Source organism: Gymnodraco acuticeps, unplaced genomic scaffold, assembly GCF_902827175.1.
Source record: "Gymnodraco acuticeps unplaced genomic scaffold, fGymAcu1.1, whole genome shotgun sequence".
NCBI classification, from domain to species: domain Eukaryota; kingdom Metazoa; phylum Chordata; class Actinopteri; order Perciformes; family Bathydraconidae; genus Gymnodraco; species Gymnodraco acuticeps.
Genome location: NW_022991180.1, coordinates 1,264,875 through 1,280,150, shown reverse-complemented (window position 1 = coordinate 1,280,150; position 15,276 = coordinate 1,264,875). Strand labels below are relative to the sequence as shown.

The window sequence follows — 15,276 nt, the reverse complement described above, 5'->3', positions numbered from 1 at the left end:
ACTGAGCTGACGTTATAAGATCCTCTCAGTCTGACAGGAGAGGACTCTCCTCCACCTTGGTGTAGAAACAGCTCTTTATATCCGTTAGCATAGCTAGCTAACCAGATGCTAACAACATTCCACGTTACCGCTCGCGCACTCACAAAATGCGATCGTGCCACACACACACAGAGAGCCGAGCTTGAATGAAACACAGAGACCCAGAAGTAGACTACTTGTACTGTACTGTATATCATATTATTTTCGATGGCTTTACTGTATAATCAGTGTAACAGATGAACAGATTCGCCACTGGGCTTTCATCTAAAACACACAGCCACGTAATGATAACAAAACAAAAGTCGGGGGTCATTGGTCAAGCAACACACCAATCAGAGAGCAGCAGTGAGCACACCTCAGGCTGTGTTTTATATTTGTATTCTTTATTTCTGATGTATTTCACACAAAAAACCTTTAGTGGAAACGTTTTCACTTATATGATTAAAAAAAAAAAAAAAACGGCAAAGTGGCAAGGCTTGCCCACCCTGCGTTGGGGGGGGGGCACAGTGACTCATTTGGGGGGGAATGGCCCTCGAATGACCCCCCATGATGCCGACCCTGGTCACGTTTGAAGGGGACGAAACCGTGACATCTTCACGTCTCCCAGCATGGTCAATCGTCACATGTTCACGTCTTGCCGTGATACCGGGTTGGTCACAAGGACCGATACAGGAAAACATTCCTGCCCACTGCAATAACTCTATAGCTTATCACTGGACTTAAACTCCCACTGTACATTTTACATTTATATTCAATTTAATATTGAATAATCAATTTCTTGCACAATAATATCCTGCATTATATTTGTTACTGGAAATGTGTATTTCCACTGTCTATCTATCTATCTATCTATCTATCTATCTATCTATCTATCTATCTATCTATCTATCTATCTATCTATCTATCTGTCTGTCTATCTATCTGTCTATCTGTCTATCTATCTGTCTTGGCTACCAGACGAACTCAGCGCCTCCCCCTCTCTCCTCTATGATCCCGCCGCCTCCCTCCCTGCAGGTACAACTGGATGTGCGTGTCTTTCTAGGCGTGGCTTAAAGTTTGGGGACTCTTTTCAGAAGAACTAAACTCAACATCTGATCACCCTTGCTGCTGCTGAACCGACTCTCAGGAGGAGATTCATTTCAGGATTCTCTGCGACCTGCAACCTGCAGTCATGGGGCTCTTCAAGTCTATATGTGCGATTATAACCAGAGCCTTGTTTGTCCTGGTCTCTCTGATCGGCGTGTGGAGGGTGACATCGGAGAAGAAGGACAACACGTACTGGTTCCTAACTTTCCTCTTTCTGCCGCTTGTCGTGGAAATGATAGTAACGCTGAAGAGACAAAGTGGACGTGATTACAAATGGTAAGAAGTGGTGCATGCTCTAAGTGTTAGTTAATCAGCATGCTATGCTTTAGGGTTTCATTTAATGTAATGCATGTATTTGTGTGTAAAACTAATCTCAGAAATCTTGTTTGCAGATTTACATTATGGCTGTATGCATGAGTAATTTAAGCTTTTGTCATTTATCCCGTTTTTAACCCTTCCCCCACCGCCCCAAATAGACCCCTGCATCCTGCCTGTCCCCTCCTCTCAGTCCTCTGCTATTGTGCAGCCCTCCTGGGGCAGTTCGGATGGGGTGTGAGGGTGTAACCCCAGAACTCAAGGACCATAACTAATCTGTAAACAATAGCCTGTATTTCACTGTATTTATTTATGAATTTAAGCATCCACCCAATAATTTCCTTTCTATGCTCAGTGATGTCCAGCCATTTGTTTTGTTATCCTGTTTATTTATTAAGACTTAGCTAACATAGCTTGAGCTACTTTAAAAAATCGAACTACTGGACAAACTGTTTAAGTCACAAAAGACTCAAATTATTAAAATATTTTACATAAAGTAAATCAGATTCAATTAGACGTGATGATAAAGTACCCAGGTGTAGGGCTGCAACTACAGTCTTTATCAAACAAGCTGCACATTATAAAATAAAATGATGAATCATGGAAAGAGCCAATGAAGACATCTTCAAACAATTTGACAAACAAGAACAACAAATAATAATATTTCAAATGCTGGGCACAGACATGGGATGATATGAGCAAGCTTAAATAATTGCGAATCACAACGTTATCCTGATAATCCTCAAATATTAAAACAACATCTACATATCGTAGAATTCCCTCCCCTTAGACATTTTAACAGTACAACAGAAAGACATTTTTTTGTGGGAAATAAATCTTAAAGAGGGTAATCATAAATAAGGGACATTTTAATTAACTTGAATCATGCTTCAAGTCACTTGTTTACTGATATTCAGGATCCTTATAATGGAAATTCAGCTAAATCAACTTTCTTGTGTTTTTTATTTAGAATTTTCACAATTGATTAATTTACTCGCAGTGTTTCTCAAAGTGTGGTCCACGGACCACTGGTGGTCCATGAGTATATTGGTACAATTTCACATTTGAAATAAATGTATTTATTAAAGTTTTCCGCACTCTCGCGGGAATATCTCCGCAATGGAGTGAGTTTAACTTTCGATTTCCTTTGATTGCATGATATAGCCCAGGGCAACACCTTCGGCACACATGTTGCCACTTGTTTGTACCATTTTCAGGCGATTTGTTATCTGTTCTAGAAAAACTATGTGTTTTTATTTTAGATTTCAAGAAGCGTATAAAACAAACAATGGATGTCTTTTATGAACATTTATCCAGGCTGGAAGTAGATTTAGATGTTTTAGGAGTTAGATATAGATTATATATCTAATATATGCATCCAATGAAGCATTACATGACGTCTGTTGATGAATCAGAGGCTGTTGTTGGGGCTGCAAAAACGTTTTTTTATTTTTCTGCAGGCCAGGCCGATGGCCACCAAGGTTCATGTTTTAATAGCTTTTTTACAAAAAAAGCCCAGGCGAGCCTAACGTGAAGAAATGGCTTGGACCTCAGAGAGTTAAACTAGGGCCTGCAATCATAGCTTTACTGTATTTTATTTTGAGGTTTGTGTCGTGCTACATGCAGTTTGTTTTGCATTTCTCTCAGTAGCCAACGATCTGTGAGTCTGTTGGCTCAGACATAAACTCCGTAATAAATGTAGTCTACATTTCATAAGAGGTGTAAAACCTGAGGGCATTTTAAATGGCATTTTAACGAAATGCTTATATAATCTGTAGTTGTATTTGTATTGTTGATTCAATGTGTGAACGAGGCGATATAGAGAAGGTTAAGCTGTCATTATTAGGCTGTCATTTGTTATAAACTGTTGGAGTGGTAAGCAGGCCTTTTTGTTTTTGGATATTTGGGGCGTTAGGTGGTCCGTGAGTGTTTTTTTGTTTTTTGGTTAAGTGGTCCTTGGTATGAAAAAGTTTGAGAAACACTGCTTTACTGCAACCTAATTATCTGTCAATTGACCTATTTTCATATAATCAACTAATCATTTCAGCTCAACATCATTCTTATATTTATTAACAATTTTTTGCTTGTCTTTTTGGAATTATGGTATCACATCTTTCTTCACTATGTGCCCACTTTCTGATGTTATGTTGCTAAAGCTCTGCTGGATCTCTTGCAGGTTTTCCCCGCCTATCTTACTGTTTCTTATCAGCATCATTCCCACCATTTGGATCCTGGAGCTCCCAGACCAGACGGAAAATGTCAGCGACCAGCCGGTAGCAAAAAGCAAATACTAAGACAGAGTTTTAAACCTCAGTTCCCAAGCTTCCCAAACATGTTATCTATTCACAAATGTTGATGGGTGGGAGGGTTGCAAAACTCTAGATCAGGGGTGTCAAAATAAATGTCATCGTGGGCCTCATCAGCATTATGATTGCACTCAAAGGGCCGGTTGTAACTTTAAGACTATATAAAAATACATATATGTAATATATATAAAATAATGTATTATATTACATGATTGCCTCTGCATTGGATTATTATCGGATAGGCTAATAACTTCATAATTAACTAAGTCTGAAAGCAGAAGTCAAGTCTCTTCAGTGAGTGTCACACATTTTTTTTAAAAGAAACGCCACATTCTGGAAAAACAAAAAAAAGAAGTGACATTTTGAAAAAAAAATTACATTTAAAAAAAACTAACATTTTGAAGAAAAGAAAATATAATTCTGAGAAAAAGTCAAATTCTAAGATAAAAGTCAAATTTCAGATGCATTGTGGGACATGTAGTTTATGGGCAACGTGCTTCTGTAAATCCCCATGTAACCGTATAATAAACATTATATTCTTTGCAAGGTATTGCGGGGCCACATAAAATGAGGTTGCGGGCCGGATTTGGCCCCCGGGCCTTGAGTTTGACACCCCTGCTCTAGATGTTAGCACACATCGCTGCAGTCATTCAATTATGCATTGACTCCATTGAATTCTTCTTTAGCATTTTAGCTTTTATGTTTATATCGAAAAGTACAATTAAGTGTGTTCAAATCTTCTTCTCATGGTTTTCAGTGCAAAAAGCTTGACTCCTGGGAGAATATGCGTAAGCTGTTGACCCCGAACAGGACCGTGGGAAATGAAACAAACCCCGACGCCTTGATGGTAAGAATGATAGACTAAAAGATGTGTTTTACTTTATTTGCCTCCTATTCTAAATCATATTTTTGATGTGCCCGACAAAAACAGAAATGAACAAGCATTAAAAAAGGTGTTCCAGGATTTTCTTGGATGTCATTTATATTGCAGATGCAACATATTTGTGGAAATTAAACTAACCACAAGCTCCTAAAATGAAACCGAACATAAAAGTGCAGATTTCTCTAGAATTTCTCTGTGAGATTTCCAGGAAAATAGACTCCAGTTTTTACTTCCAAGGGCTGATATGATGCATATGTTCCTATAGCTCCAGGTTTGCTGTTTATCCCCAGTTTCTGTTTGTATGCCAAGCCGAGCTAACTGCTTGCTGGCGATCTTCATATTGAACACACAGATATTAAAATGATGATACATGATTCAATCAAATCTAGTTTTCTACTACTACTTTTCTGTGTTTTTTTGAAAGATTTTTACAATGAAAGATAAGTGGTAAAACTATTGAACGGATTCTCTCATGCAGACAAATCATGCAATTTGCCTGCAATTTACTGCAGAAAAACCAAACTGTCAACACTGCCATTAAAGTAAAATGTGTCTTTCTTAGTGCTAAGTTACTCGCACTTCTCTTTACTTTATGCAACACCATACTGTTGATCTTCAGTATCAAACAGACTGTGGATGTGTAGATCTTATAGCTGATTGGAAGCCAGTTCTGGGGAATATCAGATCCCTGAGGAGAGTTACTCAGAGCTACTTGGAGTGAATGCAGATGAGAATAACATGAACATCAAGAGACACAGCATCTTCCAACAAATACAGGCCCGGATGCCGAGAAGAAGAAACCCCCCTACCCTTGTTGTTATCTCTGGTGGACATTTTTAGTCAAGGTCCACACAACTTAAACAGTCAGTCAACTGTGCTTGTAACATGATCAGGGATGATTGTTTTGTATAGAACATATGTCTAAGAAATATACAACTTTCTTTAGTTTCATTAGACATGGGATGTCCTAGTCCTTGTTATTTAAATATCCTTAATAATTATAAATGCAGGCATCCTCATTAAGATCAGACACTAAGGATGCATCCCTTTTGCAATTAGATGGAGCATTGCTTTGAATTTAAGGGGAATCTGTGGGGATGTAACTTCAAAATGTTCTAAAACTGGGAAAAAGGAAGTGAAAAAACAGGGGTGAAGGAATGCAATTATGTATGTATTTGTAAGTATCAATACTGTAGCATGTGGATAAGAATAAAATAGGCCCAATTATTGGTCCTTGAGGAACTCCACAGGTCGGAGAAACGCAACATTACAACCAGAAATACACTGTGCCAGTTCTCAGACAAACAAGGCAATTATTATGAACAGCATCAACGGCAGAATTAAAAATGAAGAAGTACGCAAATGTGTCTGTGACTGACCCAATGTCAATGAGTGCCGTCTTTGTGTTTAGCTTCCTGTGAAAAGAGACAGAACTGAGAGCAAACCGTAGAATGCAAAAACAAAACATAATTTACAAAGAGATACAAATGAGAGGGCAGTGACTTTTTGCCAATTGTAACAAAGAGCCTGACAAACCCATGTAACCAATAACAGTAAGAGGGAACCTTTTAAAATGGCTTAACATAAACACCAGCTAGACCACCACCACACCCTTTAAGCTCAGGGGATCAGAAAGCTAATATTTGTTGGGGCACAACTCCAAAAACGGTCTGCATTAGGGCTGCACGATATTGGAAAAAACTGACATTGCGATATTTTCTTCCCCTGCGATATGAAAAAATACAGGAATTGAAGAAAAGACCGTTTTTTGGTCCGCAAACCACCCTTTCTTGAACTTTAATGCTATACAATTGGTATTTTTTTAACGATATTTAACCGGATAAAGGATTTTAGTCACGGACTTCTGGATTTAAAGTTATCAGAGCAACAAGCTGAGCTAGCTCGGTTATCCTGCTGTGATCTGATCAAGAATGATTGTGATTGGTGGTTTGCTGTGCATGCAGAGCCGGCATGTCACTCACTCAAGTTTTCCTTTTGTAGCAAGCAGCAACATAATTGTAACATGACGTGTTTGAGTTAATTTGCCTACTTAATATCGCACAATATATTTTGCAGCCCTAGTCTGCATGCCTCAGCTCGTTATTGTGTTTCAGTTACAAAAACAAAGTCCACATTCTGCAACAAACTGGAGTTTCATACAGATAACTCTTGTGATACACTACAATGTTCTTTTTGGACAAAAATCCTATTTATACAATTTATTTTCCTCTGCCATTAACCTATACTGTAGTCCAAAAGCTATTGAAGACAGTTCCGGTTTGCTCGTGTTTGACTACAGTGCAAAGCTGTTTGCATTATTGAGCCTTTTTTAAAAAGATGCCAGAAAGTATTGAGAGACAGACCCCAACTCAGTTTATATCATTTGGTTTGATTTGTGTATTAACGATTTCTTTTTTTCAATCTTAATATAATGTGTCTCTTTTGTTTTGGCTACAAGAAATAGGTCTTGATGAGGAGGAAAAATGTCTATTCCCACCTCCACTTTAATTGATATTACCTCTAAATAGCTACAATCATATCAGAAACTGTTAGCATTGCACGGGCTGAGAGCTAACTGCACATTAGGGGATGAATGTAGTGTAAGAGGGTTAGTGTAAGTTATTGACAAAACTCAATCTATGTTCCTTTTACAGTTCTTTAACCAGATGTTAACGACTGTCTGCTCCAACGATTGGATCTTGGGTCTTCATCAGACCATGCTCCTCCTCCTCATCGTGGGGAAGTGGGTCCTCCCACTGGGGGGCGGAGTCACACGTGACGAGCTCTCGCAGCTTCTCCTAATTTTCGTTGGCACTGCGGCAGACATCCTTGAATTCACTTGTGAGACACTGTCTGATGTCAAGTGAGTGGCGAATATTTTTGCTGTACTTTAGGATAAGTAGCATATTTATATTTTAGTTTGAATATTGTTCTTTTCACTACATTAAATGTATTTAACACTCATAGATACTAGCTACTTTTTACATAAAAAACATAAAAAATTGTTATATGATATGACTACTGTACTGCTTTAATACCAGGAAGATACAAATATGCATAATTGCCACAAAATTGACAAACTACAACTCTAAAATGATCATACATTTATTTTCCGGCCATAAAACTAACTTTATATTATTGAATAATATTAAAATCCAATGAAAGAGCAATTGCTCAAACACACTCCAGGAAAGGGAAAACCCTAAAAAGTATAATAGGGCCTCTTTAACACTTATTTATGAACACTAGATGCAAAGATGTAGAACTCAAATACTTTGAAGGGGAAGTTTCCTTAACTGTGTGCCCAGCTCAGGACATCAATGCATTAACTGCAATTAGCATCTTCCTATTGACATTTATTTGAACTCACAGGACTGACCTTGACTATGTTTTCTGTTTTCTTTTCCAGAGCGAGCCATCCTAAACTGGTCTACATAATTTTAGCTGTATGGACTTGGAGCATGTTGCAGTTCCCGCTACATCTGGCTGGTACGTGTGTGTCTTAAACTAATTACTTTGGTGATTATAAAGCAGATACAGCTGTGTATTTGTCCTAGTGTGACACAATCCAACAATGTGTTTAGTCAGCAGCTTCCAGGCCCGCTGTAAGAAACAGTAAAAAGTAGTCTGAAAACGCCACTATCTCTAGCTTTGTCAAATTTTAACCCGTAAGTCTGTGTTCATCTCCCAAGCCACAGTTAAGTCCCTATTACAGACACATTGTTCTAAAAACGAATCACAACTAACATAAATTACTAACAGGAAGGATGTACTTGAGGACTTTGTACAAATGATGACAGTCTACAGGATGAAATCCAGTCCCATATATTCATGATATGAATAGATTCAATGTCACCAGTGCTCAACTCGGCTGATAAGAGAAAGCCGTTATCAGGCAAGACCCAACTTGCAGCTGTCGTTCTGCAACCTTTTATAATAAGCACACAAAATACCCGCCCACACATTTTGACGGAACAATTGTAACATTGTAACGCGATTAGAAACAGCACAACTCTGTTCTCGGAAAAGACAAGGCCCCTTTATTATAAATGATTCATAACCCAACATTCAATAATGTAAAAATGGATGATGAGACTTTTAACAGTGAAACTTTTATCTGTAGCTTTACCGTCTGAATCTCCCTAGTGGGATGATAATGGTATATCTTATCTTATAGTGCATTCAGAGCACTTAGAGATGTAATACTCCGAGCTCTGTTGTGTTTACAGATGAAGCTGCTTTTTCTTCAGTTTGTGTTTGTGTTTACTCATGTGGGCGTGTCTTTTTGTTAGTCAGTCGTGTCCACTTTGTTTGAATGCCACGTAAACATAGCAAGTGTGGACGTACAGGTGCAATATGTTCAGGAGCCTGATAGAGCCATAGACTGTTAACACTATATATACAACTCTGTGGAGAGCATGCTATGAACCCAGAGAAAGTTGAAAAGGTTGAGGCCTACACAATCTTGCCTTAGTGGTCTATACAGTAAAGAAGAATGTCCAAACACAAGACAAATTGTAGACAGCTTTTCCCCACAGGCAAGAAGGGTTGGAGAATGCAACAAACCAAGAATGCAGGTTTATTCTACTGATTTTTACGATAATTAGGATCCAAAATAAACTGCATTAAATGTCAATGTATGCATTCAAATCAGCTACATGAACCCTAATGGCCAAACCAACAATGATTTGCCTTGTTGTACAACCAATCATCAATTATAAATAGGCATAGGCCTATAGTTTAAAACCGCTAATTTCCCCTTCATTAGAATGAACCAGAAAAAGAGAAAAATAACTAAAAACCATTAAAAAAAAAGCTTATGAAACAATCTATGACCCCAGACCACTATTTAAGCCACGAAAAACATGTTTATACAGTGTGTAAACACACCGTTATGTTGCAAGGCAGAGTGGTTCTTGACGTTTTAATGAGTTCAGTAAGTGTGTGGTGTGTTGTCATAGACATAGATTTAGAGTAGAACACATTTTCTTTCTTTTTTAAAACAGCAGGGTGCAGGGTCGGCGTCATTCGCGGGCCATGCCCCCCCAAATGAGTCACTGTGACCCCCCAACGCAGGGCGGGCAAGCCTTGCCACTTTGCCGTTTTTTTTAATCATATAAGTGAAAACGTCTCCATGAAAAGTTTTTTGTTTGAAATAAATCAGAAATAAACAATACAAATACAAGTGGTTACCTGTTACAAATACCTGCGTATCTGGCTTGATGACTGTCTCACTTTTAAACTTCATGTCAATAACCTGCTTAAAAAGCTGAGGGTTAGGCTAGGTTTCTTTTACAGAAATAAGTCCTGTTTCTCGCTTGAGGCCAGGAAAAGGCTAGTCACTGTGACCTTTTTACCTGTGCTGGACTATGGTGATTTGTTATATATGAATGCACCTGCCAATTACCTGAGCAAGTTAGATGCTGCGTATCACAGTGCACTGAGATTTTTGACAAATTGTAAAGCACTTACGCATCACTGTACCCTGTATACCAAGGCGGTTATGCCATCACTTACTGTACGGAGGCTCAGTCACTGGTACTTTTTCATTTACAAAGCCATGTTGGATAAACTACCATCTTATATCTGCTCCCTGATCTCTCGGCGAATCGAAAGTACTTATTGCCTGAGATCGCATGCTGTGGTTTTATTAAATGTGCCAAGTGCTAGGACTGTCTTAGGGAAGAAAGCTTTTAGATGTGCAGCTCCACTAACATGGAACAGTCTGCAAAAAGAATGGAAAATTACCAAGCTAGTACCACTACATGTTTTTAAAGCTCGGTTGGATGCTACAAAATCAGTTGCTGTTGGTACCTGTACTTGTGGTTAAATATGTAAATTGTAATCCCTGTACATTTTGCTGTATGATGTCCTTTTGTTGTTCTGTTGTTTATGTCTTCTTGTGGAACCTACTGCTGCAGGTCTCCCTTGAAAAAGAGATCATTGATCTCAATGGGATTTTACCTGGATAAATAAAGGTTTTGAATTGAATTGAATTGAAAACACAGCCTGAGGTGTGCTCACTGCTGCTCTCTGATTGGTGTGCTTGACCAATGACCCCCGACCTTTGTTTTGTTATCATTACGTGGCTGTGTGTTTAGATGAAAGCGAGTGGCGATCTGTTAATCTGTTATACTGATTATACAGTAAAGCCATCGACAATAATATGATGTACAGTACAGTATACTGTACAAGTACTTCTGGGTCTCTGTGTTTCATTGAAGCTCGGCTCTGTGTGCGCATTTTGTGAGTGCGCGAGCGGTAACGTTGTTGTTAGCATCTGGTTAGCTAGCTATGCTAACGGATATAAAGATCTGTTTCTACACCAAGGTGGAGGAGAGTCCTCTCCTGTCAGACTGAGAGGATCTTATAACGTCAGCTCAGTGAGGTAAAGGACTCTCTCAGTGTTTAGATAGTTAACTTTAGTGTAAGTTATCTCAGTGGGTCTCAAACGGTTTGGTCACCATTTATGTAAACAATTATTTGCGAGGAACACCTTTATATGATCATTATAGTTATTAAAAAATAAGAGAATAAATGAAAAACGGGTATGAAATACTATATGACAGTAACACAAGAATACAGTTTAAAAGGGGAGTGATTAGTAAAATATCCATAAAGAAAAAGTACATCTGTTTACAGTTCTGTTTCATATGGATGCTGAGAGAGGTAGACTATCCATAGATCTCTTCATTTTGCTCTCAAAGTGCACCAGATTGATGCATTTAACTTCAATATTTAAAAAAAAATCTTCCCGGGGGAGCATGCCCCCAGACCCCCCCTAGAGGAGGTTAGGTCCACCCCCCACCTAAAACATGTTCACATGAATAGGATACTAAATACATTTGCACACTTTTATATGGTGGCCTATGTCCATATGTTTCTGTGTTGGTGGTCGTGCCAGTCATAGGTGTGCTATAAAATAGCACTACACCCCTGCAATGTGTGTGAAAGACAATAGACTTTACAGCATGTTTTTTGAAGTTGCGTTGGTGTTTGTGTGTTGGTTGTTGACGGCAGTGTGTGCCCCCCGTGGTAAATGATTTCCCCCCCATTCGATTTGTTCTAGAGCCGACCCTGGCAGGGTGGTCAGAGTGGAGGCCATGTTTCTCTGATGTAACTTGACTGTAATGTTTGTATGTGCATATACAGTTATGATCACCGTTTTCTTTTTAACTAACGTTGTTTTAATCACCACACGGTGAACGGTAAGTTATCCCTTCTACTCTCCTTCTATTCCTATGTTTGTTGCACTCACCAGGGTGAACGGCCTCCGGGGGGTTCTCTGCGCTGTCTCTGTTTAACTTGGTTTATTCCCAAACTTCTGATAGTTCAGATTGACCAGTCCACATCTAAACAAGCTCAAACTGAATGAAACCCTAAAGTTCCTCAGTTACCGTAGAAGTCACCTAAGGAGCCACATTAGCATGCTAGCAATATCATCCACCATGCACCTATAGGTGTGTTTGAGTTTCCGATTCTCTGGCTGGAGCATTTAACCATTGATTCATTGCTAGTCTTTATACTATGCCGAGGCACATTTAGCTTCCTTCTAACCATATCGCATAGGGTTACACATTTGTTGTACCGACTCCGCACTCTGTTTCCTGAGTGTGAGCTGAGGTCAGTGTTAAATCTGCGGGTCGCTGTCATGGATGTATAATAAGGTCGCTGCCCTCGTGCGGACGTTCAGCGCTGCTGACACAGCAGCCGCCTCTTCTCTGCTGCGTATTGCTTTTGTTAAACTTTCTCATGTTTAATAACTTTTGTTTATACTCTACAAATGCGACATTAAAAGCGACAACGAAGGCCTACAATATTTGACATAAATATTCAAAAACGACTGGTAGGCTACACTTAGAAAAAGTGTTGGGGACACTTTTTTCACATTTAAAGAAACACTATGGGCTTTGCCCCCCACAAATAATGCGGACAATACTTTTTTGAAAACAAGTGCAGTAACTATGTGACGCAGCTGCAAAGAGTAATCTGTTAAGATTTTGGAATAAAAAGCAAAGTTAGGTTTATTTAGGTAGCTTTTCTGAAACAATTTATATTAAATGATTTCCATCTGCTTGAAATGTCTTGTCTTTTTTGCTTAACACTTTATAGACTTTTGAGCCAAGCTTGCCTAAAATCTTAGGTTGAAAGATTATAATTGACCATGCAGACACCAAAAACTACATTAACTATAGTTCACTATTACTTTAGCTTACGGTCTGTCACAAAAATGCAGCAAACAATTCAAACTATCTGCATGGCTTAATATTGAAACCAAAAGCTTTTATCATAAATTGTGGGATTCACAGGAATCTCAAGGACACCTTGATACAATGTGAAACAGTGAAAGCACAGGCATGCTCACATATAAGGAAAATAAGTGCAAACAGATTTAATAATAAGCTTTTTTCAACCTATGTCCATGTTCAGGCTTTTTATTTTTAACAAAAACACTGGAGACCCTTTACTGTTGCTTCCTTTCTGACCATCTGTTTTTTGTCTCTTTTCTCAACATAGTGGTGAACACAAAGCCAAGGAATGATTGTGAGGAGGGGTCTCAGGAAGTGACCATGTTAAGCAAACATAGCACAGACTTGTGGACTATCGCACAGGCTTTGTTTATCCAAGACGGGCCTTTCCTGGTGGTCAGGCTCACTGTCATGATCTACTTCCACGTCTTCCACCAGATGCTGGGCTTCTTCGCCATCAAGAACTTCCTGGTGGTCATACTGAACTTGTACAGGTTGGTTGTCTTATGTCAGGACTCCAGGGCTGCAGTCAAATAGTCCAAAAATCAGCTCCTAAGTTCTAACTCTATCGTCTATTCCTTGACCTCTGAGTGAAACGTCATGGGGTTAAGGGATAGTGGATAGGAGAATTCAAAAGGATTTAGGAGAAGAGACTGCGGTACTTTAGAGAATCCAACTGCACTTTCACTATCCGACGTGTTTATGATGCGCCAGCAGACGTCATAAATGTGCGTCTGCTGCTGTGGGGAAACTATGGAAACTAGTTTTCTATAGCGGACTACAACATGGATGTATAATAAGAACGAGGGACTACTGTAAACTCATCTAGAGACTCTGCACCGTGCTCTGATGCTGTTGCTTTATGCTTTATGAACGTGGACAACAGAGAAACATATTCTTCATGACCAAAGTTGGAATTGAAATAAAAAAGGAAAGTGAAACTTATGCTCGTCACCCTCTCCCTCCGGTCCACATCAATACAAAAGATCCCAATACGTATGATTGTATGAAAAGATCTTAAAATCAATACAAATGTATTTATTATAAACATTAGTCCTTAACATCTATCACTGTGTATATCACCATTCAAACATCTTTTAAAAGTTGAACAAACTCCACACAGCTCAGTGAAGACTGTGAAATGTCGACTTTATTTGATCATTTCAGTAAAAACTAACGTTCATATTTCTCTTTTTGATTATAATACTGATGATCGTTCAAAACAAAGCACTTGGGCAACTTACCACATACGTTTTAAAATGCTTAATAAGCACCGTAACTTTCATGATATAATTTCTCGGTCATAATCGGTTGTGTCCGTGAACGGCCGACTGTTGTGTGACGGCAAATGCTGCGGCCGCAAAGCATTGTGGGGCAGCATTTTCTCCTCTCCTTTCGGTGAGGGAGGTCCAGTGGTTCCTAAGCTAAAGGAGGTTATAAAGGAAGTTTGAAACCTCCTTTCCTTTCATTTAGAGAATTGGAACGGCACTTAACATGGCTGCCACTGAGGGACTTCCGGGTCATTTCACTCGGTTAGGAAGGTTCCTAAGCTAAATGGACTATTCGACTGCAGCCTAGGAGAATAGGGGACAATCCCAGCGACGTCCCGTATATTTGACGAGTCATCTCACAGGGGAATGGGGGAAATGGAGAGATGTTACACCCAAAGTTTTACAGTTACATTGGATGGATAAAAACTGCAATTGCAGCTGTGAAACAATTTGAAACGCATGTATGAACAATTTGCACCAAAACAAACAAAAAATCAAACTGCCACTGAAGCAGCAGATAGTGAATTTAATGCGGGATAGAGTCCATCGTCCAGGTAGGGATTTGGTATGCAGTTTATTTTTTTAGATTTCCTCAATCGAAAAATACAAAGAAAAAGGTTCCAGGTCCTATTTTTCCCTGGTAAAATACCCAAATATCCACTTATCTCCAATACCCAAATCACAGTGCCTGAAGCTGCCTTTCAGAACAAAAGCATAAACAACTCCTGAATTGAACTAAACATTACGATAAATAATGATCGAATACTTTATATACAAAACAGCAAGAAAAATGTTTCAACTATTTTTATATTACAAAACAACCAATAAGTCCAACAATCCACATACGCAGTTCTCACAAGCTTTATGACATTATCCTATTATGTGTTTTTATTTGTGATTTGATATTGAGGTAGGAACAGTTTGTACACTCATGAGCACACTTACGCACAATATAATGTGTTATTGTGTTTTTCTTTAATTATGCAGTTGTATAATGTATGAATTACAATACTATACTATTTTTTGTATCGTTTTGTACTGTTTTTTATGTTCTTATGGTCTTTTAAAATCAATAACCACTAACCTTTGCCGAGTATTTTCACAGTGTATTATCAGTTCCCTAACCT

The 15,276-nt window shown here is 38.7% G+C and overlaps 1 protein-coding gene across 1 annotated transcript; it reads left to right on the top strand.

Annotated features, from left to right (window-relative positions):
• Positions 1-1,108: 1,108 nt before the first annotated feature.
• On the top strand, positions 1,109-13,417 carry LOC117560960 (transmembrane protein 26-like). The gene is made up of 6 exons (XM_034238121.1): positions 1,109-1,401; positions 3,617-3,713; positions 4,504-4,593; positions 7,284-7,492; positions 8,039-8,118; positions 13,147-13,417. Exons 1-6 carry the CDS (start codon positions 1,211-1,213, stop codon positions 13,413-13,415), a joined length of 936 nt encoding a protein of 311 aa, XP_034094012.1. The 5' UTR covers positions 1,109-1,210; the 3' UTR covers positions 13,416-13,417.
• Positions 13,418-15,276: the final 1,859 nt, after the last annotated feature.